At 40.6% G+C, this 26,299-nt stretch overlaps 1 protein-coding gene across 3 annotated transcripts in view; it reads left to right on the top strand.

The window, feature by feature from the left end:
• Positions 1-24,882, top strand: part of Sumf1 (sulfatase modifying factor 1) — a 78,199-nt gene extending 53,317 nt beyond the window's left edge. For 2 of the 3 annotated variants that reach the window (XR_003487604.2, XR_004771041.1), the window contains exon 9: positions 13,372-13,431. Coding sequence is in view for 1 of the 3 variants with exons in the window: in XM_027429011.2 (XP_027284812.1) it covers positions 13,372-13,431; positions 23,821-23,931 (171 nt within the window). In the remaining 2 variants the exon portion in view is untranslated. Of the gene's footprint in view, positions 1-13,371; positions 13,432-23,820 lie in introns of those variants that run through there. The other variant, XM_027429011.2, reaches the window with a different exon arrangement.
• The last annotated feature ends 1,417 nt before the right edge of the window (positions 24,883-26,299 follow it).

Raw genomic sequence — 26,299 nt, forward strand, 5'->3', positions numbered from 1 at the left:
TGGTAAATTATGCCTACAGTTTCTAAGATTTGAGACTTGAAATTGGATTTCTGGCCTTCTTGCCTTCTTCGTCTCTTATTTCTCTTAAGTTATTATTAAAATTACTGACTAGGAAAATTGTTGTTTTTTCTTTTTAATCTGGTACCTAACTTGTTAATGAATGATAAAGTAACAATGTTATTTTCCATTTCTATAGCTTACTTGTAATGCCTTTCCTCTGCCACACTGTGACTCATTTGTTCTTTCCCTCAAGTATCTGGAAATAAAGCCTAATGAGAAAATAGAACAGTCAAATTATCTTTTCTTCTTAATCAGGTTATGCAGTGATGTTTTTTTTTTTATTTTTTGACTTGGCTCTCTAGACCCATTTTTAATACAGGTATACGCACATCACACGTCACTCTGGGATGAGTTCATGGAGGAGGTCCTTGGTATTAACAAGTTCTGATTCCAAGGGTTCCATCAACTACCCCTTGAAAAAATTTGAAAATTGTACCAAAAACTGTCCAGAGCTTTTTGCTTTCATTATTTCCCAAACAATGTAGTATGGTAGAGATTTACATAGTGTCTATGTTCTGTTAATAATTATAAATAATCTAGAGATGTTGCAAATACTAGCAGGGTGTGTAGGTTATATGCCAGCACCACCCCATTTTGCATAAGGGACTGAACTATATGTGGATTTGAGTTCTTCTGGAGGTCTTGGATCCAGTCTCCTCCAGATACTGAGGCATGTTTGTATTTTCATCTATTTATCCAAAATCTATGAATGTCATATTTGTATGTAAGGTATTGGGCATTTGTAGACATAGCCCCTTTACTTTATGAAGGTTGCAGGTATTTAAAAAGTAAAAGCAAGTGAACACACCTAAGCACACACAAATGCGTGTCTATTTAATCACATGTAGGAGGAAGTAGACTGTGAATGTTGGAAGCATTTAGTTTTCAAGTTGGGTCTTGTTTGAAGTCCTAGCTCAGCCACCCACTAGTTGGATAGACTGAGGCAAATTTTTAATGCACCCACTCAGCTTCCTTGTGTGTCAGTGAAGAAATGGCAGCATGGGCTAATGAGATGGCTCAGAGGGTAAAAGTGCTACAATGACACCTGATGCCTAAGTTCGATTCCTATATTGTGGAAGGAGAGAACAAACAGTCTTCAAGCTTTTCCTCTGATCTCCATGTGTGCCATGGAAAGGGTCACTTTAAAATCTTATTTCTCCAAAAGCACAGAGTCAGTCTTTAACACACTCTGCAGACAGAAAGTAACCAGACACATCTGCAGGTTGAGCATGACAGATGGCATCCCAGGGCAGCCACTATGATGAGGACAAGCAACTGGGACCACAGGGTGTAGTCTGGGCTCTGACCCTCACTCTTGGTCTTGATTCCCTCATTTGTTAAGTTCAAGTGCAGCTGAGGTGCCCTCTGAGGTCCTGCCTCCACTCCCATTTCATGGGAGCTCGTAAATAAACCCTTAGATACACTCCAAACCTATACATGCCCACAAACCAGTAAGTAAATAAATATAATTGAAAAAAGTGAAGAAATAGTAGTGCTTTTTTTCCAGGTTATTGAGATGTAGGGGAAGCTGTAGCCAGTGGTCAGGCACACCTGTAGTCAGCCCCTAAGTAGGCGTGGCTACAGCTTCCCCTACATTGAAAGGTTTCCATGGTACTTAGAAGAGAATGTTTAGTTTAGGGGCTCGTATGTAGTAAGCACTTCATATATGCTAATTTTAACTAGTGTTTTGGATGTAATCAAAGTTAAAAAGAAATATTTGTAAGCTACAAGGCTACACCTTACTCTGAAATCTAATCCATGGAAGAGGGTTTTTTTTTGCTGGACCTTTGTAGAAATATGGAGAAGAACTATGCCATCTGGTAGCACGCAGTTATAAATAACACTTCTTCCCATGGACAGCCTCCACCTCATCCCCAGCACAGGAAGTAAACCCTGCGTCTCATCAACTGAAACAGTGCCCAGAATTGGGCACTTAGCACTTACCCACTTTCAGAGCATCCAAATCAAATCATGGAACTCTTTAAGTAGTTCCTTGAAAATAATGTTTAAGTTAAAATACCATTTGGTATAAGTTAATTGCCATATTCTCCCTTAATTTGCTGATGAAGTATCACGTAGAACACAGAAGGTTGCATGTGAATACAAGTCCTTAGGAAAGCTGACTTGCTTATCCTTTTTACTTGAAGGGATGCTTAGCATCCTGACTGACCTTGCTTGCAGGACTGTGCACTCATGGTGTTATTTTGAGAAGTAGAAGTGATTGGCTCTGTAGGTCTTTAATCCAATGTTCTGGTACACTGTGTTGTCAGTGGTTTGGTTTGGGTTCACCTAGAAGTTACTTTTTTAAAAGATGTATGCATTGCTTACAATGAAAGAAACTGATTTCTCTATACTTTTGTATACTATCACTGGGATTGGGCAGACAAGGATGTATTGTACCATGTCTCCCTAGCTATCTGAGCTTGAAGAAGCACCTGTATGTCAGGAGACGAAAGTCCACAGAGCTTTTGGTAGATGATGGGAAAGTTTCCGTGGTACAGAGATCCACATGACTTGTTTTCTCTCACCAATGGCTGCCTCTGTATTCAGGCTGACTGGGTTTTAGCACTGAAATACTTCATATTCTTACCTTTTAAAGTTACCTCTCATTTACCGTGGTGAGTATGGATGTGCCACTGGGTAGTTTAGAGCATTAAACCATTTGCCTGGGGCCTGGCTGCAGTTTTTCTTCTCCTTTTCCTTCCTGGCAGTTGTGGGGAGGGACAAGGAAAGTCAAAAGCCTTAACCAGGCATTTTAAAGAAGATCGAAGTTGTCTGTCTCCCATGTCTGGAAGAATGGATAGCAAGTTCAATGGAGGTGTTGAGACAACTCAGGATGGTAAAGACGCCCATCTAAGTAAGGGTGTGTCTGCAAGCTGCCATGAAACGGTAGTGGACTTTGAGTTTTTGTAGAAATAGATTTTTAAAGAGACCCTTTCCATCTTTTGTTTGCCTTTTTATTTCTGAGTACTCCCTTTGTTCTCCAAATCCCAAGTCTCTGGCCAACAGTTATTTCGTGGACATTTAAGTGTAGCGTATTCACTATGGAGTGGTAAATGGCTGTTGACATCCCCAGTCTCAGTTGCTGGAGAAGGCTCATGATAAAAGGAGGACTAGAAGCTTGTGTTGTCAAGGTGCCAGCCTTATACTGGCAGACATAAAGATGGAATTGTTGGGAGGTGGGAAATGTTAGTGTGTCTCCCTTTTTCCCGGTCACTTGTCATAGTGGCCATCATTGCCTCTTCTTCCTCCTTTTCCTCTTTCTTCTCTCACCCGCTTCTTCATTTCTTCCTCTCCTTTTTGTCTTCCTTGTTTGGAGATAGCGGGTTCATTATATATCCTCATCTGGCTTGGAACTTGCTATGTAGTGCAGGCTGGCTCCAATTTGAAATACTTCTGCTTCTGTCTCCTAAGTGCTGTGATTACAGACTTGTGTCGTTATATCAAGTGTGTGTGTGTGTGTGGGGGGGTGGTTTTTTTCCTGACATGAAATGCATGTCACTTTATTAGTCAGTTCTTTAACACCAATGAATTATCATCAGCTCATTTGTTCTAAAATAAACTGAAACTCTGGGCATTAGCACAGACCCCACAAATTAAGCTCTTATAAGGCTGTCATTTAAGGTAGTCCCCATTCCAGATACTAGCCTGAAATAGGGCACCCAGGTGACTCAGACTTCCCTTGGCCTCTGTACATTAATTCATTCCCATTGCTACTTACTCTACTTTTATATATAAAAAGTTTGAGGCTAGCCTAGGACATAGTGAGCCATTCTCACCCCCACTCCCCAAGTGGGAAGGTGGGGAGTTAAAGATAATCAATATCCTTTAAAAAATGACTCTTCATTCACAATTCTCCTTGAGTTATAGCTATTTTTTGCTGAAAGAAATCTGTAAAGGAAAATTTATATGCCTCAGTTGAAACAACTGAGTCATTTTTTGCGAAAATATGATGCTAATGAGGTGGCCCACACAGAGCACATGACCAAGTGGAGCCTGACAGTCTGGGCTGGAATCCTTATTCCTCTACCTGCTCAGGGCCTTAGTAGTCTCCTCACCTTTTCTTATCCTTAATTCTTCATTTGAAAAACAGAGCAAATGACTGAGTGCCCGTACATACTTGTACTGGCACAATTGTTAATAGTTCTTCCTTTGTCTTTTAAACATCTCTTTATTTAACATTAAAGCATGTGGCTGCCTTACAGTAGTGATAATAGAATAACCAATAAATGGTCACTTTACAATTCTAAGACTTTTAAAACAATACTTAGATACAGTATGTATGTGATACATATCAACCTCTATGTTTATTTTTATGCTGCTTATACTGTGATTAGAACTATTATGTTAAGTACCATATTTTGTGCATGATTCCAGAAGCAAGATGAAGTTCATTAGCCAATGGAGGCCATCCATCATGATGTGAGCAACTTGAATGCAGTTTTGAGAATTCTTTTCCTCTTTGACCTGGCAAGAGTAGAGCAAATGGCACGAAGGAAATAGCTGTTCTCATTCATTTCACAAACAAATAATTTACCACCACAGGATTTGGTGGTTTTACAAAGAAAATAGGGGAGCTGTTCATTTGGTTTGTGTGTCTGATGTGCTGTTCTAAGTTGGTTCCTCCACATTTGACCTTTCATGGACACCACTTTCTCTTTCCTCTTTTCCTGCAATAACTAAACCTAATTATGCACCCTTTTCCTTTTTTTTTTTCCTTTTCTCTAACTGTCCTAGAACTCACTATGTAGACTAGGCTGGCCTTGAACTCATAGTGATTTTTCTTCTGCCTCCTAAGTGCTGGGATTAAGGGCATTCACCACCATGACCAGCCTGTGTACCCTTTTTCATTAATTCTTTCCTAGGAGATGAATAACATTTCACACAATTCAAAAAACTCTATTTGAAGTAATGCTTTTATCTACTTACCCTTAAAATGCTTTGTCTGTGTTTAATACTTAGCATAAAAGAGAATTATTGGGCTGGGTGTTGGTGGCGCACGCCTTTAATCCCAGCACTCGGGAGGCCGAGGCAGGCAGATCTCTGTGAGTTCGAGGCCAGCCTGGTCTCCAGAGCGAGTGCCAGGATAGGCTCCAAAGCTACACAGAGAAACCCTGTCTTGAAAAAACAAACAAACAAACAAAAACAACAACAACAAAAAGCCAAAAAGAGAATTATTGGTTTACTTTGTACCTTGGGAAGAGATTCTGTGAAGCCTACAAGATGGTTGATGGGTTAGAGGTGAAGGCACTGTAGTGCTCTGATAATATGACCTCCCAGCTCACTACTTGCTAGCTGTGCCACTAAGACTTGACACACATCTCCTCTCCAGGGGCTTCCGAGTTTCTCATCCTTAAAATGACACTTCCTGCTTTCCTGAATCATCATTGAGATGAAATGAGATGAAAAAGATTGGTTTACTTGCAGTAATCGCGATACAGAACAATCAGCAGTCGTCAGCTGGTTTATGGGGTGTTTGACAGCAGAGTGCCTTCTTTTTAAAGAGGTGGGGGGATTAGAGGGGTGTGTTGGGCTGGTGTGGTGATGTCTACACCTATCATCCCAGCTCTCAGGAGGCTGAGACAACCAACTCTACAACAATGAGACATTGCTTAAAAAAAAAAAAAGGAAGATGGCAGAGATGACTGAAGAAACTTCTTGTAGCAGCAGGTGAGCAGAGCAAGTGTCTTAGTCACACTTATAATGCCCCCGTTGGTGTGTTAGCGCATTAGTGTGCAGGGAAACCTTCAGCTAGGCAGCCAGATGGGTTTTTGTTGCCCTGAATTTTGGGTTGCTGGAACCCTGCCTGTAGGAGTCCATGTCATTTGCCAGCTGGAAGACTTGCCTAGAAGTCAAGTGCGCCAGGGACTCCAGCACTCAGTTAACCAGGGCAAGGGCAACGTAGCTTTCAACTCAGCGAGAACACTTCTCAAGGTTGTAGAGTGGGAATACAATCTCTCCCTGTAGTCTCTGAATTCCTCTTCATTTAAACTTCCAAGGAAGTCTTTGATGGCTAACATTTTGAGTCATGTAAAGCACAATTTTACCTTTTCATTTTGTGCCCTTTGACTTTAAGATTTTTCTTATATATGGAAAATTCCAAACATGCAAAAATAGAAAAAAAAAAGTCTGCTAAGCTCCTGTTCTTAATAGTCAGCTTTACTAATTATCAACTCTTAGTTGGTCTTGTTGGATCTATGTTATGTTTCTTCTTGCCTCTAGTAACATGTAGGGGACACGAAGGTCTGCTGGTTATAATGTTTGCAGAGACCCCTGCTGTAATGTGCTTCAGATTTTATATTTCACTGACAATGTCTTTGTCTTCATACTGACTTATGACTTACTCTGACTTTTATCATTATATGTTTTTTTTGTTTTCTCTAAAAAACAAAAAAACAAAAAACAAAACTCTAGTACTCTAGTTGTGGTTGGGCATGCACACCTGCCAGCACTTGGTGCTCAGTGGCAGGCGGCCTGGTCTACATAGCATAGCATTGGAGATCCCGGATAAGCAACTCCCCAGCATTATTTTGGTATAATTAACATTGATATGTAACTACTTGTATGCATTTAAAGTGTCCATTTTGATCCAGTTTGGTAAACATCCATGAAATCATCCTAATCAGAATAATGAACATACTAGTCACCTCAGACTGCTTTTGTGCCTCCTTATAATTCCACCCTTCTCTGGGACTCATGCCCCAGCAATGTCTGATTCTCTTTCTAGAAAGCACATGATAGCTGGTACTTTTGCAGTTTTAGATAAATGGAATCATATATTATGCATTCCTTTTCCTGGCCTTTTTCTGAAATGACAGTCTTTTATCTAGTCTACAAATGTTATTGGGCTTCCCCAGGTACCATTTTGGAATCTGTAAAGGCCTGTTAGGCCGCTAGTATAGTTGGCTCTGGTGAGAAATGATGGTGGCTTGAATCAGAGAGGTTGCCATGGTGATTATGAGCTGCCATTCATTAAAGCTCTCCTTTGGAGGTAAAGCTAATTGGACTGGTTGGATGTAGGGGTGAAAAACAGGGTGGAATCCAGATTATCTCACACGATTGTGCGATATTTTGAGACAGTCACAAAATTGCTGCTTAAATATTTTTAAAAATAAAGTATACTTTTCCTTGTCCAACAGAACATTTTGAATTTCAGGTTTTCTCTCAGGTGTTTTGAACTAGGCAAATATTTTGGATTATTTGTTTATGTTGAAGTAACATTAACTCTGTGCTCAATGACTCACAGGTTTCTGTGTTGGTTTCACTGATGAAAAGTTAAGTTCAACTAAGTCTGATGACATGATAGAGTCAGACTGCACTTTGTGATGCTAGCTATGGTAATTTTATTATAGTATAAAACAGTCTGTTTTTATTCTACAAGGGTTATTAGCATGCCATGAATTTTATTAGGACTCGGACAACTCCATTTGGGAGTTGAGCATCAGACAAACTAGATCAAGTGGTCTCTGTGGGTTTGAATTTGAAACTATATACTACTAGGGCTATTAAGTTCATGAGTGCCTTTGGGAAATCTGAGGTAGTTATAAATTGATAATATGAAGCAGTATCATCAGCCTGACACAGATTGCCTGTCATTTACTCAGTGCCTCCTAAACATTATCCCCTTCAATTTCTACATTGGTCCAGAGAAGCAGGGACCATTATTACCTCTATTTTGTAAAGGAGGAACCTAGGGCATAGAGGGGTTGCATAACTATTCCAAAGGGTCATTCAGTGTCAGAGGCAGGCTTTGAATCCAAATTGACTGAGCCCATGTTTTTCAGCCAGAGATAACATCTGAGGTGGATCTTGCATGGTAAGTAAGAGCCTAATGAACAAGCAGGACCAGACATATTAGGGGGAGAGAATCAAGTGCTCCTGGGAGACTGGTGAGAAGTGGTATTGCTAAGTTGAAATACACAGAGCTTCTAGGCATGTGTGCGGGTTATTTGAGCAGATGTTTCATAGAGAAATTTACAAGGCTTTTTAAAATCTCTTCTGAAATTTTTAATAGTTTCATGATCCCTCTTTTTATTTTCTTAGAGACAAAAAGTCCCTACTACAAGCATCTGGTTTGGCTGATATCAAAGACATTTTCTGGTCTCAAACAACTTGGATCTTACTCTCCACTGCTTCCGCCTTTTCTTAGTCATTGTGATTGAAAGGGAAAGTCTATAGTGGTTGTAAACTGCCTAATCTTGCCTGCTCTGCTCAGACTCTGCCAGTGGCTTTCCAGCTGTCAGCCAGCATCTGAGCACCACCCGAGTGCTCTCACTTGCTCTGCGTTAGAACAAGTGTCATCTACAGTTTGGTGGTGGATCTTTTCCTCAGAGGCTTATTCTTTTATTTTTCTTCATTATTTTTTTTACCCATTTAAAATTATTTTTATTAGCATGTACCAATTATACACAATAACGGGTTTCATTATGATGTTTTGGTCTTTCCAGATAGGGTTTCTCTGTGTAGCCCTGGCTATCCTGGAACTTGCTCTGTAGACCAGGCTAGCCTCCCACTTAGAGATCTGCCTTCCAAGTGCTTGGATTAAAGCCTCGCACCACCACTACCTGGCTCATTATGATATTTTCATACGTGTACACAATTATCATTTTTACCCCATCACCTACTTATCCCTTTCCCCCTCCCAAGTAGTGTGGTGTGTGTGTGTGTGTGTGTGTGTGTGTGTGTGTGTGTGTGTGTGTGTGTCCGTTTGTCTGTCCATCCCAGTGGGTCAGGGGTTATTTGGAGGATTGTGGGCACCTCCTCGAAGCTCATTATTATTTTTTGCTTTGGCGAATACATTATGCTTACAGTACTGGGTTGTTTGTTTCCAGACAGTAAACACAATGAAAGACACATTTAAAATTTAATGATTTGTCTCTGAGTGTACAAAGGTGACATTTATTATGACAGAGAATTTTAGTTTTTAATGCACTGAATCTGTTCCCCAATTTTTGTTGAAAGAGTTTGCTAAGTAACTCATGAATGGTGATTTTCAAGACCCACATCCCTGCCTCTTAACTTCTTTTTTCTTTCTTCTTCAAGCAATGTTACTGATAGTTCTTTAATGACTCTCCTTGGTGGCATCCTAGATAAATGTTACTTTTAAGTTTTTTTGCTTTGAAAATGTTGAGATTGAAAATAGAGTCCCATAGTTCAGACTCAGTGGTTATTAACTCTGTCAGTCATGATTCATTCAATCAGAGATGGAGCCAACCATTAGTGTGTGTCTGTGCATATCTACATGTGCAGAATGAATTTATTACTGAATTTTTACTGCACAGAGTGGATGTAATGCTGTTTTTTTTTAGTTTAATGTTTGATAGCATTGTACATATGTACACTGTATTATGAAGTAGTGGTTTGCTTCAAGTGTGTGGGTCCTTGAGATCCATGAGAATACAGTGGAAAAGAAATATGCATGTCTGGTCGAAAGAGCAAAGGAAATCTGGCTCTTAGGATTGTCAGCTGAAGTCCATGCAGACAGGCTGAGACTGCCAGTCTCCAACTACTTTCAACTTTGAAGATGTGAAACCCTGTAGACAGGGAAAGTGCCCTTCATCTCTGAGCCCACAGCACACCTGCCCTAGAGTCAGAGGCTGAAGGGTAGATGGTTCGAGAGAGGCAGTAACAACTGCAGATCTGCTTGGCCTTCTCATGTTAGTGTTCTTAACAAGAAAACACCATAGCTCCTGTTTCTCTTGTCATCCAGGCCTCCCAGTAGATAACTCTTGTAGTTCACCTTAACCCAAAGCCAGAGGAACAGAACTGGGACACGCTGTAAAGCTTCTGTTTTAGCAGTTATTTGGTCCAGTTTACTCAAACACCTTCATATTATTTTGAAAGAAATTCCAAGTGCTATATGATTTTTACCTAAAACTTCAGTATGTGTCTGTAAAATGTAGACTTTTAAAACAATATTTTTAATTCTTTGAGTAGAGGTGGGTCTTGAGGACTCTTTCTTGATCCCTTGTGGAAGTTCGACTGGCTTGATCCTATGAAACTGAGTCGGTGCACTCAACAACTGCGTCATGTCCAGAAGTCAGCGTGTTACAGCTCTCTTCCCCATCTGCTAACTCTTGCTTTCTTTCTGCCCCTCTCTATGATGCTTCCTGAGCCTTGGATGTTGGAAAGCTGATACAGATGACACATCCACAGCGTTACTCACCCTATGCATTTTGACCAATTGTGGGTCTTACATAAGAATCTTCTCTGACCAAATATGAGAGCAACTCAAATCCATGGGTATAAACATAAATATTATTTATTAATATTTAGAAGGCAGTGTGACAGTGTAACCATTTAGCAAAACAAAAGCAGTAGGCTCCCCCTAAAGCCTACGATCTCCTTGGTAATGGACTTTTGACCAGGTTTACATTACCAGGCATGAAATTCCTCTTGTGGAGCTGGCCCCATAGCCAATCAGATAGCAATTGGTTATTCCCATAACCATCATGAACTGTTGTACTAATGGGTACATGTTGCCAACAGGTCAGTGTTATAGTATCAGGGTCCCACGCTTCGTAAGACCAGTGATGTTTCTTTCCCTCAGCAGCCTTCACAGTACCTCAGTCACTCTGTAGGCTAGCCATTCAGGAGAGAGTTTACTGGTCCAGGCCTAGTTTGAGGTCAATTTGAGGTTGATTACTTTATGTCCTCTACCCAAAGTGAGTGGTGTTTTCAGCAATAGGCTCTTATCACCTAATGAGAGAGAAATAGAGATATCATCACTAACCCATTTATTTATTTTGTTTGTATGTTTATGTATGAGCACACCTATGCCACAGTGGGTATGTGGAAGTCAGAAGACAACTGGCAGGAGTAGGTTTTCTCCATCTTCTATGTAAGTCCTACAGATTGAATTCAGATCATGAAGGCTTCATGACAAGCCCCTTTACACCTGAGCCATCCCAGCAACCCAAATGAATAACAATTAAGGCTCTGTTGAATATGAGTTTTAGGGTCCTTATTTAAGATACTGCATCCTCTTAGTAACTTTTCTGCCTTTATGGCCAAGTGGTAAGCATTTCAGACAGTTGTACCTAATCCACTGTCTTGTTTTATAGAGAGAATAATCTTATTTATAGCAAGTTGTTGAGCAGTTACCTAGGTTCGGGATTGTATTGGCTGTTGTAGTTGTAGTAGCCTGTGATGGTTCTTGTTAGTGCTATGCCACCATGAAGAGTGACATATTTTTCAGCTGCAACCTTAGGTCATTGGAGTAGCAATGAGAGGGAAATTTTGTTGTCACATCTTCCCATTGGTGAATGACCTGTTCTTGTTCTTAGAAGTATTTTGACAAAACAAAATTTCTCTTATATTCTAGCACATACTGTGATAATTATGGTAAGAACTGAATTGTCATTAACCTATGGTCTGATAGAATGTGGCGAACCTCCCAAGGCAGCAAATGCAAGAATAAGCAAGAAACAGTCTTAAGAGATATGAGCATCATATGGAGAATATATGTAATTATATATACTTCAAGTGAATTTTTTTATGTTCATTGGTATTTTTGCCATGGTTGTTGGGTCCCTTGGAACTGGAATTACTGATAGGTGTGTGAGCTGCTGTGTGGGCACTGGGAATTGAACCCTAGTCCTCTGGAAGAGCAGTTAGTTTTCTTAACTGCTAAGCCATCTTCTCAGCCCTTCAAGTAAATTCTTGATTAATGACTTATCCTTTTTCTACATTTTATGTGTATGGGTATTTTGCCTGCATGTATGTCTATGCACCATGTGTGTGCAGTGCCCACAGAGGCTAGAAGGCCTCTGGTCCCCTGCGACTGGGGTTATGGATGGTTGTGAGCTTCATGTATGTGCTGGGAATTGAACCTGGGTCCTCTGGAAGAGCAGCCAGTGCTCTTAACTGCTGAGCTGTCTCTCCAGCCCCAAATGCCTTACTTTTATACATTGACTAACTCATCCAGAGATTCTGATGCAGTAGCTATCTAGTTCTAGATGTTCCTTTAGAGAAAGCTGTGCTTCTAAACTTTATCTTCACTGGTACTTTTTACATTGTCAGTATGCCACTTATAATCGGTAAAATTTAACAATGTATCTTAAGTGTTTAGGGCCTTGGGAATACTCTCAGCTTGCAAAGGAATGATGTAGAGTCGGTGACCTGCAAGAAATGCTTGCAAGAAACCTGCCCTTCCATCCACCTTGATAACATTATCAAGACAATGTGCTCCCTCTGTTTGGTGGTGAAGTGTCTTTTGTCTCTTATTCAATAGCCTTTGACAAATATGTTTTTAGCTAGAAATGGGAAAACTAAGCCAGGAAGAGGATTGTGCAGGCTTCTCTTATTTTCAGTAAACAGAACAGATGGCTATGTGATTAGTTGTAGTTTTGAACAACAAAGGAAAAACAAAATCATTCCCACTCCCAACCCCCAGCTCTGGCTATGGGAACTTTTTGGCGCTTTGTACATGTCTCTTGGAGAGCTTACTTGATCTTGAGGCTTTTATCTTGGCAGTTGAAGCTCCAGGGTTTTCATCTCCATTGCTGTTTTATCTGAACTTCTTTCTAGAAGAAACAGACTTGCCTTTTGGCTGCTCCGTCTGGATCTTTGTTCTCATTTGTTCCTTCTTGTAAATGTTAGGCCTCTCCAACTTCCTGCCCTTCTGGTTTCTAATGGGAAGTAAAGTAGAGAGAGTTTCAGAGAACAGAGCCTGGAGCAAAGCTTGGGTGCACACCTTCATTCTGCTACTTAACCTCCCTGCAAAGGGGCTATTGATGGCACAAGAATTAGTACCAAATACTTAGAACCGTGCTTTTTTTTCCTAGTAGGCACTATTTCATTTTATTTTTTAAGAAAGCAGTGTTCTGCTTCTGAATTACATTGATAGTTACATGGTTGTATATAGTTTTTGAAGGGGTGTAAAGGGTAAACTGGGTGATGCACAGGGGAATTACTAACGCAGAACAGTGTAACTCAACATTGCTATAGTGATAATACAAGATAAATCTGAATATCAGGATAATGAGGCGGGAGATGCTGCCAAGTAGTTTATTAGGCACCTAGGCAAAAAAATGGATTTCGTGAGATTCAAGGTGGGATTGCTTTCTGTCATTACCAAGTGTTCATCCAGTAGCAAGAATCTGAGGTGGATTGTTGAAGAAAAGTAGTTGGGCATTTGGGGTCATGGGTATTCAGATGGGTGTGTGTGCAGGTGCAGTGTCCAGGATAGAAACATATGTGGAAAGTTTAGGTGGCCACGGGATGACGGCTTTTAACAAAATGGACTCTTTTCCACTATGTGGGTAGCATTCATGTTGTTGAGACTAACATGATTTTTCTTTTCATCCATAGAAAGGCCCCACTTCTGGGAAAGACCGAGTGAAGAAAGGTGGATCCTACATGTGCCATAAGGTCAGTCATGCTACTAGACTGTTGAGATGTTCTTGTGAGTCACAAATTCATTATAACATACTGCCCCCAAACGTTCCATTCATTTTTGCTAATATAAACCTCTTCCCATCCAAATGAGAAAAAGACAGGAAAGTTTTCAATGTACTAACAGGCATGGTGGGGGGGGGGGCGGTAACCGGAGAAACAACTTGTGAATCTAGTGCTGTCAACCAGATAATCTGCTGACTCTTGCCTGGTGAGAGGCTTCTGTTAGCCAGTGAAATCGGGTGGGCCATCTAACCTCCTCCCCTGTTTAGGTCTAGGGCCACACCCATAAGTTCAGATGTGTGTAAATCCCCCAACTCTCTGTTGAGATTCAAGCTAAAGTTATAAATGGAGGATGGTTTGTGGTCTACCAAAATGGATGCACCCAGAGTGTTGGGTGTAAACGCGCATTTTTCCTCCATGAGCTATGATTTCAGTGTCCAAACTGGCAGTTCTTGGTTATTCTGAGTGATGGGTGCCTGAGAGCATCTTTCATAAGGAATTTGGAAATAGAATCTGACCCCATCCCTTTCCTCTTTGACTCATGTATTTTTAGTGTCAGGATCACTCAGATTCTACTTTCCAGCTGTGTACAAAGCAGCATTTTGCTGTTTATATAGCCAAGAATCTTTGCATGGTAATTGACTTAGTCCTGGAGACTTAAAGCCACCTTTAGTGCCTCCAAACTAAGTTACTAATTTTGTGATGGAGACATTATCAAACTTTGTCCAAAAACATCAGGCTCTTTAAAGTTCTGCAGGTAACCGGGCGTTGGTGGCACACACCTTTAATTCCAGCACACGAGAGGCAGAAGCAGGAGGATCTCTGTGAGTTCAAGGCCAGCCTGGTCTACAGAGTGAGTGCCAGGATAGGCTCCAAAGCTAAACAGAGAAACCCTGTCTTGAAAAACCAAAAAAAAAAAAAAAAAAAAAAAAAGTTCTGCAGGTATTAAAAACATACAGCAACGTTTGGTAATGACCTCAAGAAACTAGATGATGTATATGAGTGAGTTTGTTGGTATGTGTTTCCTGCTTGTCTCTTAGTTTAGAATCTTTGACCATGTGATTTAGGTGTGAAGTTCATCCAGTTCTGCTCAATTCTTGTTTCAAACCTACATTAAACTGAGCATAGTGGCAAACACCTTTAATTCCATCACTCAGGAGGCAGAGGCACATGGATCTTTGTGAGTTCAAGGTCAGCCAGGGCTACACAGTGAGATCCTGTCCTAAAAAGCTGAAGCCAAAAAAGGACAACAAATCTACAGTAATAAGATGTGAGTGAATTTAACTTTATGGAATCATAATTAGTTAATTAATTAGTTAAATTTTTGAATCAGGATCTTGGTATGCTGGCCATGTAGTCTCCAACTCCTGAAGTAAAGCATTTTTCTGCTTCACTCCCCCAATAAATGGGACTGTGGGGATGTTCTACCTTGCTTGGCTCATGTCTCATTCTGTTTGTTTTTGTTTTTGTTTTGTTTTTTGAGACAGGGTCTCTCTCTGTAGCTCTGGTTTGCCTGGAACTTACTATGTAAACTAGGCTGCTTTGAACTCAGAGATCTGCCTACCCCTACCTCCTAAGTGCTGGTATTAAAGGTGTATACCACCACCATGTAGTTTATTTGTAGTTTTTAATCAACAATTAATATAGATTTTGATAGATTTTTATACATCTGTTGAGATGATTTTCTTTTCCTTTTCAGTTAGTACAGTATAATATGACAAAGTACAATGATTGATTTTCGTTTTCTTGTTTTTTGAGTCAGTGTCTCACTATGTAGCCAAGATTGACATTAAACTCTCTTCACTATGGGACTCAGAATCTCACATTAGCAACCAACCAAATCTAGCTTGGTTTTCATTTATTAAACCATCATTGCATTCCTGGTGTATATTCCACTTAGTCATGATGTGTTATCCTTTTTCTGTATTTTGGATTCAGTTTTTTAAAAACATTGAGAACTTTTGCATATAATTAATGAGGAGTAGATCCTTTTTTTGTTGTTCCTGGTAATCTTTGTGTGGTTTTGGTGTATTGCCATGTTCATAAATTTAATTGGAAAATATTCTCACATATTAAGTTTTTTATACTCAATTTTTAAGAAGAATTCTTGTAAGACTAATGTTTCTTCTTTCTGAAATTCTTGGTAGAGTTCCTTATTAAAGACATTTGGACCTAGGCTTGTGCATTTAGCCTTTCCCCTCCCCATTACTGTAATGAAAATCCTAGGCAGACTACATTTTTAAGGAAAAGATGCTTATTTGGCTTGTATTTTTAGAGATCCAAGGCTGAGGAGCATTATATGGTGATTATATTCTCACTGACAGTATCCAGAGTTGGTCCAAGGCATCACATGGCAAGTGACAAGGGGTGTTTTCGGGCGCGCATGCACACACACACAGACACACAGACACACAGACACAGACACACAGACACAGACACACACACACACACACACACACACACACACACACACCTGCTCACATTCATTATGATCACTCTCCCTATTCCTATAAAGTCAGTAAGATTCAAGCATAGTGACTCTACTTAAATGTCTTTACCTAATCCTCCCAAAAGGTCTCACCTCTAAGCAATATAAAGGTATGTTTCCATCCCCTTGATAGCCTTAGGGGATACATTCAAACCATATCTAAACTATAACAAATTATAATTGTAAATTTACTCATTTAATAGATGGTGGGCTTTATAGATAATCTGTTTCTACTTGGGTAAGCAAGTCTTTCATATGAATTTTTGAATTTGTTGTTTCAATCTCTGCATTTTTATTGGTTATTTAAACCAATTATATTTAATGCAACTATTGATATTATTGGGTTTGAATTTGGTTTTTTGAGATTTTGGTTTGTTTTTTTCCTTTTCCTTATCTGTTCTTTGTTCCTTTTAAATCTTTGTCCTTCTTGGATTATTTAAATCACTTAATTTTCTCTCCTTTGGCTTATTACCTATAACTCTGTTTTAAAATGAGTGGTTGATTTAGAATCAAGTTAATAATTACCTTTTCCTAATCAATCTGTAGAATAGACCTTGAGTTTTTTAAGCTCAGAGTGATGGAGAAACTACTACAAAAGAGAATAATTGAATGACAAAACTGATGGAATCAGAATTTTTCCAGAGAAAAATAACAGTTACAGCAATAAATGCATAGAAAGAATGTTATAATTAATTTTTCAAAAGTTTTACTTTTAGTTTGTGTGAATATTTTGCCTGCATATGTCTGTGCACAACTTGTGTGTTGCGTGCCCTCAGAGTTCTAGATAGACAAGTCGCCATGTGGGTTCTGGGAATTGAACCCAGGTATTCTGGAAAAGCAACCAGTACCCTTAATCACTGAGTCATCTCTCCAGCTCTATAATTAATTTAAAAAATTATTTTGATCTGGGCAATGGTTGCTCATGCCTTTAATCCCAGCACTTGGGAGGCAGAGGCAGACAGATCTCTGTGAGTTTGAGGCCAGCCTGGTCTACAGAGCTAGTTCCACGACAGCCAGAGCTGTTACACAGAGAAATCCTGTCTTGAAAAAAAAATTATTCTGACTAGAAGGTAGTATACTTTTGGTCATAAACTAAAGCCACTTTCCATGGCTCAAGTAAAATCCTATAATCATGTCCTTTTTAAAAAAAGTTATTTCACTATTTCAACCCATCCCTCCCTCCCTCTCTCTCTCCCTCCCTCCCTTCTCTCTCTCTCCCTCCCTCTCTCTCTCTCTCTCTCTCTCTCTCTCTCTCTCTCTCTCTCTCTCTCGTGTGTGTGTGTGTGTGTGTGTGTGTGTGTGTGTGTGTGTGTGTGTGTGTGTGTGTGTGTGTGTGTGTGTGCTGTGCCTGCATGTATGTCTGCATACCACTTGCACTCTGGGTGCACATGGAGACCAGAAGAGGACATTGGATCCCCTAGGACCGGAGTTTCTGATAATTGTTAGCCACCATGTGAATTCTGGAAATCAAACCCAGGTCTTCTGGAAAGGCAATGAGTGCTCTTCACTGCTGAGCCGTCTCTCCAGGCCCATCATTCCTAGTTTTTAACAGTCTGTCTAAGCTTCAGGAATGAGATGAGGACCCAGAAAGAGAAGCAATGAGGTAGCACAGCATACAGTTAAGAGCATAGGCTATTGTCCTCTATCTGTTGATTACACGCAGTGTGGCCTCAGGCATACTGTTAATATCTCTTGGTCTCAGGTTTTCCTCCTGTGAAATGTGAGTATGATCTATGCCTTTCTTATAGGATTATTGGAAGAATTCACAGAATCAACATATGGTAAATTCATGGAGCAGTGCACTTAATAAGTGTTCAAATACAAATTTTGGTAATTGATGTTAGATTGATGCCTAACATTCCAATGTGGGCTTTTCATGCCAATCCACAGCACCAGGGGGATCAGACTACCAGAATGACAAAGGAATTAGTTCTGTGTTATTTGAAAGAGACCTGGGTTCTGGTACTTGCTTCCCTAGAATGATTTTATTCAATAGGAGATACAGTTGCCTTCAAAATATCCTTGGGGCAGGAAGGTTGAGTTGGGGGAAGAACAGAAGAGAACACCTTAAATGCCCTCTTCTGATAATGAGATTGATGACTAATTCATATGCCATAGTATAGCCTTCACCCAACAGCTGATGCAAGCAGAAGCAGACACCCACAGCTAAACCTTGAACTGAACTGAAATCCAGTTGCAGAGAAGAAGGACTGATGAGCAAAGGTATCCATACCAGGCTGGTGAAACCCACAGAAACAGCTGACCTGAACAAGGGAGAGCTCTTGGTCCTCAGACTGATAGCTGGGAAACCAGCATGGGACTGATCCAGAACCCCTGAATGTGGGTGCCAGTGAGGAGACCTTGGAAATCTATGGTGCCTCTTGTGGTGGAACAGTACTTATCCCTAGCATAGGAATGGACTTTGGGAGCCCATCTCACATGGAGGGATACTCCCTGAGCCTAGACACAAGGGGGTTGGCCTAGACCCTATCCTAAAGAATAAGACAGACTTTGAAGACCCCCTGTGGAAGGCCTCACTCTCCCTGGGGAGCAGAAAGGGTATGGGATAGGTAGGGTGTAAGTTGGGGGGGGCAGGGGAGGAGGGGTGGGAGAGGACCCTGGGATTGACATGTAAAATAATTTTCTATCTAATTAAAATTTAAAAAATATCCTATCTGAGAAACATTTTCCTCTCATGGAAAACATATTTCTGTCTCATTTGAGTTCATGGCCTCCAGGTCATTATCTTAAATGGATTGCTTCCTGATCCAGGATCAGATCCTTAGCATAGATACTGAGATCACTTTTATGAAGTAATTAGCCATCTTGATGAAATCGGGTTGAAACAAGTCCCTCCTACTATTCCTGTTCTTAATTAATAGAATGACCCATTTTCAGCCACCCAAAGACCTCACTTTCTTTAAGAACCACTTTTGCTGCTAAAAATAGAGGTAGAAAAATATAAAGAATAACCAGAACATCCATAACCAGGACGTTTGCTCTTTATTTGTGGTTCTGTTAGTGACCCACAATTGAAATTTAAGAGAAGCACTTATTAGTGTTTTCTGAGTGAATGGGTGCGTTTAAGTAGAATGATGGTGTGAGTTGATTCTTTGTAAATGATGAGCCTGATCTTCAGCACTCACCAGTGTATGTGAGTGAGTGTGTGTGTGTGTGTGTGTGTGTGTGTGTGTGTGTGTGTCTGTCTGTCTGTCTGTCTGTCTGTCTGTCTGTCTGTCTGTATGTGTTGCTAAGGATCAAACCCAGGCTTTGCACACACTGGGAAGATGTCCCTTTTGTGGTGAGACTTGCAGCTTTTGGATTCAGTTCTTCCTAGTTGTTTTGGTTAATGGAAGGCTCAGTAACTGCTGTCATCCATGTGGTTGTTAATTTCTAAGGCTTTTTGTTATACAAACAGCAAATTCATTGCGTAAAATTTGGAAAAGAAATGATAAAGATATTTTATCAAGTGTACCCCATGGGCTGAAGCAGCCCCAGGAAGCTTGTTAGAAATGTACCTTGAGTGTTACACGAGCCCCATGAAAGTAAAATAAAAAATAAAATCAGATGTCTTATGTCCTAGAGAAAACTATTAGATGGTATTCTGCCTTGAGTTTTTATGTACTTTAATATCTATAGTTTTTCAAAAATAGAATTAAATTACTCTATATATACTTAAGGTTTTCAATGACGATCATAATAGCAATCATGTACATCACAAATCTTTTTTCTAGTCTCTTGTGTCATTGATGCAGAATCCTTCTCAACACTGTTCTGAGCAGGCACTAAAAATTCATCAGGGAAGCTGGGCGTTGGTGGTGCATGCCTTTAATCCCAGCACTCGGGAGGCAGAGGCAGGCGGATCTCTGTGAGTTCGAGGCCAGTCTGGTCTCCAGAGCGAGTGCCAGGATAGGCTCCAAAGCTACACAGAGAAACCCTGTCTTGAACCCCCCCCCAAAAAAAATCATCAGGGCTGTTGTAGTCTGGCTTTGGTAGCATATAGAATAATCCACCAGAGTTGTCCTTCAGCCCACTTGTTTATACGGTGGTAAACCTTTCCCTTCCATCCTTATGGCAAAAGTGTATCTACAGTTAGAAGCTGGAGGAGGTGTTGTCTTCTCCCCACAGTCAACACAGGCCTGCTTCAAAGTTGGACAGTGCTGCTCTTGTTTCTGTGAGGAAGCCGTCAGCCAAGCCAAGTTTCTGTGACCAAGAGTGGGTGTCCACTAAACAAATCATCTGCAGTGCTCTCTATAGGCTGCTGTTTTCCTTTGTTTTGGAGGGGTTTGTTTTGGTGTGTTTCAATTTTGGGGGTGCAAGGGATTGAACACAGGCCTTGTTCACAGTAAGTATGTGTTCTAACACTGAGCTCAGTCTCTCAGCCAAGACAAAGTGTTTGTCTGTACTTCTGTGGACAGCTTCATTTTAGCAGCAAGGACCCAGATTCTAGAAGGCTTTGCCTAAGGTTAAATAGCCACTGAACTTGGAATTTTGCCCATGCTGGTCAAAAATTAGCAAAATGTTTATCACAATTTGTGTTTATATCTAGTCCAAATTCCTTTGACTGTGGGGATGGTAGTGTGACTTCATCTACTTATCCTGTCACATTTCTTGTTTTTTACATTAACTGTCTCTGGCTAATTTTGTTTGGAATTCCAGTTTTTCAATTTTGGGGGCATTTCAGTTCTTTCTCAGAGAGGCCTTTCCAAACCACCCTATAAAATGTATCTGCCTTTGTTTTTAGTTCTCTCTCCCCATTTTTGCTTTCTTCAGAGATGACCACTGCCAGAAGCAGTCTTGAATTTTTCAGTCTGTTTATAGTCTGACTGCTTGCTTTGGATGCCAGCTCTCTGATAGCAGGTTCCTTGTTTGTCTGCTCTGATTATTTTCCTCATGCCGAAAATTGCATCTGTCGTATTACAGGCTCTCATACATTTAATGTATAACCTTGCTGTGAAGTGATCGGGCTATGGTTTGACTGTTCTCTTGTCCAATTTTTGCTGTTTTCATGTTTCTGATGCCACTGTTTAGCCACTTAATCTGCATGCCATCCTCCTTTATAAATTACTGTTTCTCCAAGTGTACCCCATGGGCTGAAGCAGCCCCAGGAAGCTTGTTAGAAATGTACCTTGAGTGTTACACGAGCCCCATGAAAGTAGCATTTCTGGGTGTACAACCTAGGTATGTGTATTTGAATAAGTGCTGTAGGCTGTGGAGAGGGGTTGGGGGGGGGAATCTTATTACAGTGATTAAATACCCTTACCAAAGCAACTTAAGGGCCAGTGAGATGACTCACTGGGTGGAAGGAAGTACTTGACAAGACTGATGACTGTGGGATCACTGAAGTGTACAGGAAACAGACAGACTAAATAATTTAACAGTAACTTATGGAAGAAGAGGCTTGTTTTGGCTTACAGTTTCCAGGGTGGTTTTTTGTGATGTGAAAGTCATAGTGGCAATAGTTTGAGGTAGCTGGTCACATTGCATCGGTAGTCAGGAGACAGAGTGGGAGAAATGCTGGTGATCCGCTAGCTTTCTCCTTTTTATGCATTCTAGCACAGCGGCCTAGGGAATGATGCCACCCAGGTTTCAGGTGGGTCTTCCCACCTCAGGTAACCTTATCAAGATAATCCCTCTCATGCATAGCCAATGGTTTACCTCTTTGGTGGTTTTAGTCCTGTCTAATTTATAGCATTAATCACCACAATTGCATCCTGAGAACCACTGACACAAACATACATGTGTCACTTAGGCCAGTACTTCCTAGAGACATTTATATTTTTCAAGGGCTACAAATGACGAGCACTAGTCTTTAGCTTAGTCCAAGGCTGTTTTATAACTGTTTGATATGCAGTCATTGTTTTCTCACCTGCCTGTGGCCTCTAGCCAACCAGGACAAGATCATGCCTAGACCTGGGTATGTTCTCCCAATGTATACAGTAGGCATTCAGGAAATGAAATTTCTTCCGATGTATACAGTGGGTAGTCAGGAAATGAAGTGCTTGTTGTTTTCATTTTGTATACTCCCATCGTGGGATAAGACTGTCAGAGTCATCTGTGTGCCTCCCCTAAGCTTGACCTTTGCTACAGCATGGAATTCACTGATGTGCGTAGTTTCAGAGAGCGCTGAGTTATCTGACTATGATTCTAGAAACGTCAGAGCTCTGCCATTTCACGGCAGCCTAGTGTCTACACTGAGGCTTCTGCTGTGTCTTCTCGCCCACTCCTTACCAGATGTTTGAGAGCTTCCGTTCACGTTGGTCACATAGGAGCAGATATCATCGCTGTCTTATTATTTCAAGCACATTTGAAATTCATCTTCTGTCCATCTACCAATGAGAATTGGCAATACATTCTGTTCCTCGCTGTCCACAAGGAAAGTTGGTTGCTGTTGTTTTATTATCTGTAGAAGACAAGTGCATTCTTTTTTTTTTTTTTTTTTATGGGGGAAATGCACCAGAGAATTTCCATGTCAACCTTCGAGATAATTTTTTTTATAGAGATTAGAAGCATCTGACTCTTTGTGAGAGAAAAGAAATAATAGGAATAAGAAAATGTCTTGCGTGCTGACCCATTTTTTTTCCCTTCCCACAAATTCCCTCTTCTGTGTGAGTTCCCAACATTTTCTGCACAATTCCTTTTGAAGTTTCTTTAAGCAGCTGGCAGGTACTTGGCTTCACCGGGCCAGCTCTTGGGTTTATGCTCATGGCACCCGGGATGACTAGCTTGTTCTCATTCTCTGTTACTTTGAATCAGGGAACTAACCTCACAGGAGGTCCATGCATGGTTCCTTTGGACTCTGGCAGCTTTCAAAATGCTGTGTCAATAGTCTGTGGCTACACACACATGTCCTGTGTGTTTGTGTGAGTGTTCTGTAAGTAGGATGTGTATCGTGGTGGTAATAGGAAAGAAGACATGAGAAGGATGGCCCTCTTCCCACCCAGAGTATAGACTCTTGCTAAGAAAGGGCCCGCACTACAATCATGCTTCCTTTAACAACTGTGCCGCCTTTTGTAACTTACTTGCTTAGGCTCTTACAATCAAAGAAATACAAAAGTGCCTGCTACCATGCCTAATATGTCCTAGGAAATCAATGTCCATGTTTGTGTGAGCACTTACACTCTGCTCTTACACAAGTAGTCAGACGGAAATAAACTGCACCCCAAAATGTATAGCTTTATTATTACTGACTTAAACTCCTAGGATATTAGGAAGAAAGCAGTTTTCCCATAGCCTTTCTTATAGTTTTATGTTACTATGTTGACTCTTTAATTTTTTGCCAGCCCATTTAATATATTACATGATATTTGATGCTCTTATTAATCTTTTTATTGTCATTTATTTCTACTGATAAAATGTTAAAAATTGATACAATAAGCTAAAAATTAGAAACTTTGCTTTCAAGGATAATGATTGTGAGTGTATACATGTTATAACCTTGTGGGTCATTTGGTGTCTTTTTTTCCTTAATATATGATTATATAGGTTAGACCACACTGTATATTCTGACTTTTAATTCAACACTTTATTACAGGAATTCTGTATTTTCACATTTATGTAAAAGCATGATTCTCAATGGCTGCTGACTGAACAGTCACATGGATAACCATGGGTGGTTACTGTCTGCTTTGGGGGGTATTGTAAGTGGTGGAGGTCTTTCTCCTGTATGTAGGTAGTATTTTTAAGGTAAAAAATACTGGTTGGTTGACTGTTGAATGTGCTGCTCTTTGCCAAGCGTATCCTGAGTGTCTAGGAGGGCCATTCAGGGGAAGCTCTGACTTCAGGTAGCCCTGCCTCCTCTGTACCAGGTACTTTTGCGCTCTAAGCCTTAAGCCAAGGTTTCAGGATCTCTTATGGCATGTTATCTCTTATAGTCCTATTGCTATAGGTACCGCTGTGCAGCTCGAAGCCAGAACACACCGGATAGCTCTGCATCCAACCTGGGATTCCGTTGTGCAGCTGACCACTTGCCCACTGCTGACTGATAGCCAACGGGAGCCTTTCCAGATCCAAGCAATTGTTTCTGACTTGCAACTGGCTTCCCCCAATAACTCCGAACTGATCTTGTATGAAGACTTCCCACCTGAAGAGAGTTACACATTTGCCCAGTGGCCAAAGGAACCGTCTCGCGTGACCAAACTGCTGACGTTCGTGCGTCAGTGCTTGTGCTTTATCGTGTGGTGCATCTTTGGGATCATCGCCATGTTTTGCTTTGAGAGCCTTTTGAAGAGGAAGGAGAGAGCCGAGAACCTTGACGTCCTATCCAGACTCTGCCACAGGGTGAGACCCTGGGGTCCAGTACTTCCGCTGCCTGGGCCTCAGTCCCATCATCAAGTGAGGGGATGGACAACATGATATCTGAGGCTCTCTCCAACTCGGAGATTCTATGCGTAATAGCAGAGTGTATTGTGATTGCATAGTGAGAATTTATGACAGATTATTTTTTAGCTATTTTTTTTTGCCATGTAATCCTACAAGGTGAGAGTCCTCTTCTGTATTATTTTCAGGAAAGGGTAGGGTGTAAGTCTTTTATATTCATACTGCACTTTGTTCTTTTGAGGAAATCAGTGTCTTTTTACATTGTTGTGACAAATCCCACTTGGGCCAGTGATGGGACACTCGAGTTCGGAGTTCTGAACACACAGCAATGCCTGTGGAGTGACTCTGCTGTCCTTTATCTTTTAACATTAAGTGCCTTTGGCTCATAGGGACAGTTTGAAGCCCTGTTTCCCCTTCGACCCCCCTAAGCCTTCAGAGAATGTGAAATGTGTACTAATTTGGGAAACTGTGGAATTCTAGGTACAAGGGAAAAAGAACCAAGGCCTTGCATTCAGGGTATTCAGTGTATTGTACTAGAGAGATGGTAAGCCTTGTTGACTTTGAGATACCCAATGCTTTGAATCATGCACTGTCTAATAAACTGGTACCCCCAGTCAGGCTTCACTCTTCATTCCTTACTGGGACGCTCTTTCTCATTCCCTCCTTGGTGTTTCCCTTTTTGAAAAATCATTTTGTGATGCTTGTATATTTTGTTTCATAGAAAATGTTTTTTACATCCAGAAGCTAGTTGATAACTTGATACGTGGGTAGTTTGAGGCATTTTTATTCTTTAAAGCAAGGACATTCCTTCAGGAAGCCAGTTATAACCTTGCTACTTCTTGTCACAATAGACGATGCAAAGTCAAGGGCATTGCTTTGGTGAGCAGGTGCGTCACATACCAGGAAAGCACTTCTATTAGAGTGATGGCTTTCAACCCAACATCCCTGTTGTTAGAGTCTGCCCAGGCTTCTGAGTCCCTGAGCTGTTTTTAGCACAGCAGTTGAAGAAAGGCTCGTCTATGTTAGTTGCTCAAAATGTCAGTCACGTAATACTTAAAGGTGATAATTAAACACTGTTGTTATTACCTTTTTACTTTAAAAAAATGACATTAGTGTATAAGCACATGCATACATACTTCTGACAAAGGTCAGAAGACAACTGGTGGTAGCCTGCTGTTGGGCCCTAGGAATTAAATGCAAGTTCTCAGGTTTGGTGACAAGTGACTTTAGTCTTACCAACCCACCTTTTGTTTTTGAGATGGGGTCTTACTCCATAGCCTAGCCTGGTCTGAAACTCACTAGGTTGACATTGAACTCTCTGTCCTTCTGCCTCAGCCACCCAAGCACTGGGATTATTGGCATATACCAACATGCGTGACCATGGTTGTGTATTTGTGCAGCTTCTTAACAACGGAGTCATGTGTGTATAGATACATTTATGATCACTCCCTGGACATAAAATCTTTCTGTAAAAATTTCTAAGTGGTGATTAATCCTACTCAAAGGGAAAAAATAACAAACATTTGTAGGAAGTAGCTTATGTTGCAAATAAGGTTTTTTATTTTTAAGTCCCCACTACTCCTGTACTGTTTTTGTTTTTACTTATTACCTCCTACGTCTTGTTTATGTGTATGCTCGTGTGTGCATGCACACACCTGTATGTGTTTTACCTCTTTATAGTGTATATATGTTGGCCTCTTTCCCTGCTAATTAATGTTATGCATCACAAACATTCTTAAGTGGTTTTGGGCAGCCCTTAGAGCTGCATTTTTAGTAGTAGCATGAAATTAAAGAGCATTTAAAACAAAATCCTACAATGTTCTAGGATTTCCGAACCACATATCTAGGTGACTGCATGTATACCTCATAACAATAGTATATATTGACATATGAACAGTCCCATAAATGTGATTCTGAATGTGTTAGTTACTTATCTTACCTTTGGACCTGCTGATTCTGGACTTGTGGTGGAGGCAGATCACCATGGCAACCAAAGCGTGTAGAAGAGGAGGCTCTTTACTTCATGGAGGACAG

Source organism: Cricetulus griseus, chromosome 8 (genome assembly GCF_003668045.3).
Source record: "Cricetulus griseus strain 17A/GY chromosome 8, alternate assembly CriGri-PICRH-1.0, whole genome shotgun sequence".
In the NCBI taxonomy this organism is placed as follows: Eukaryota; Metazoa; Chordata; class Mammalia; order Rodentia; family Cricetidae; genus Cricetulus; species Cricetulus griseus.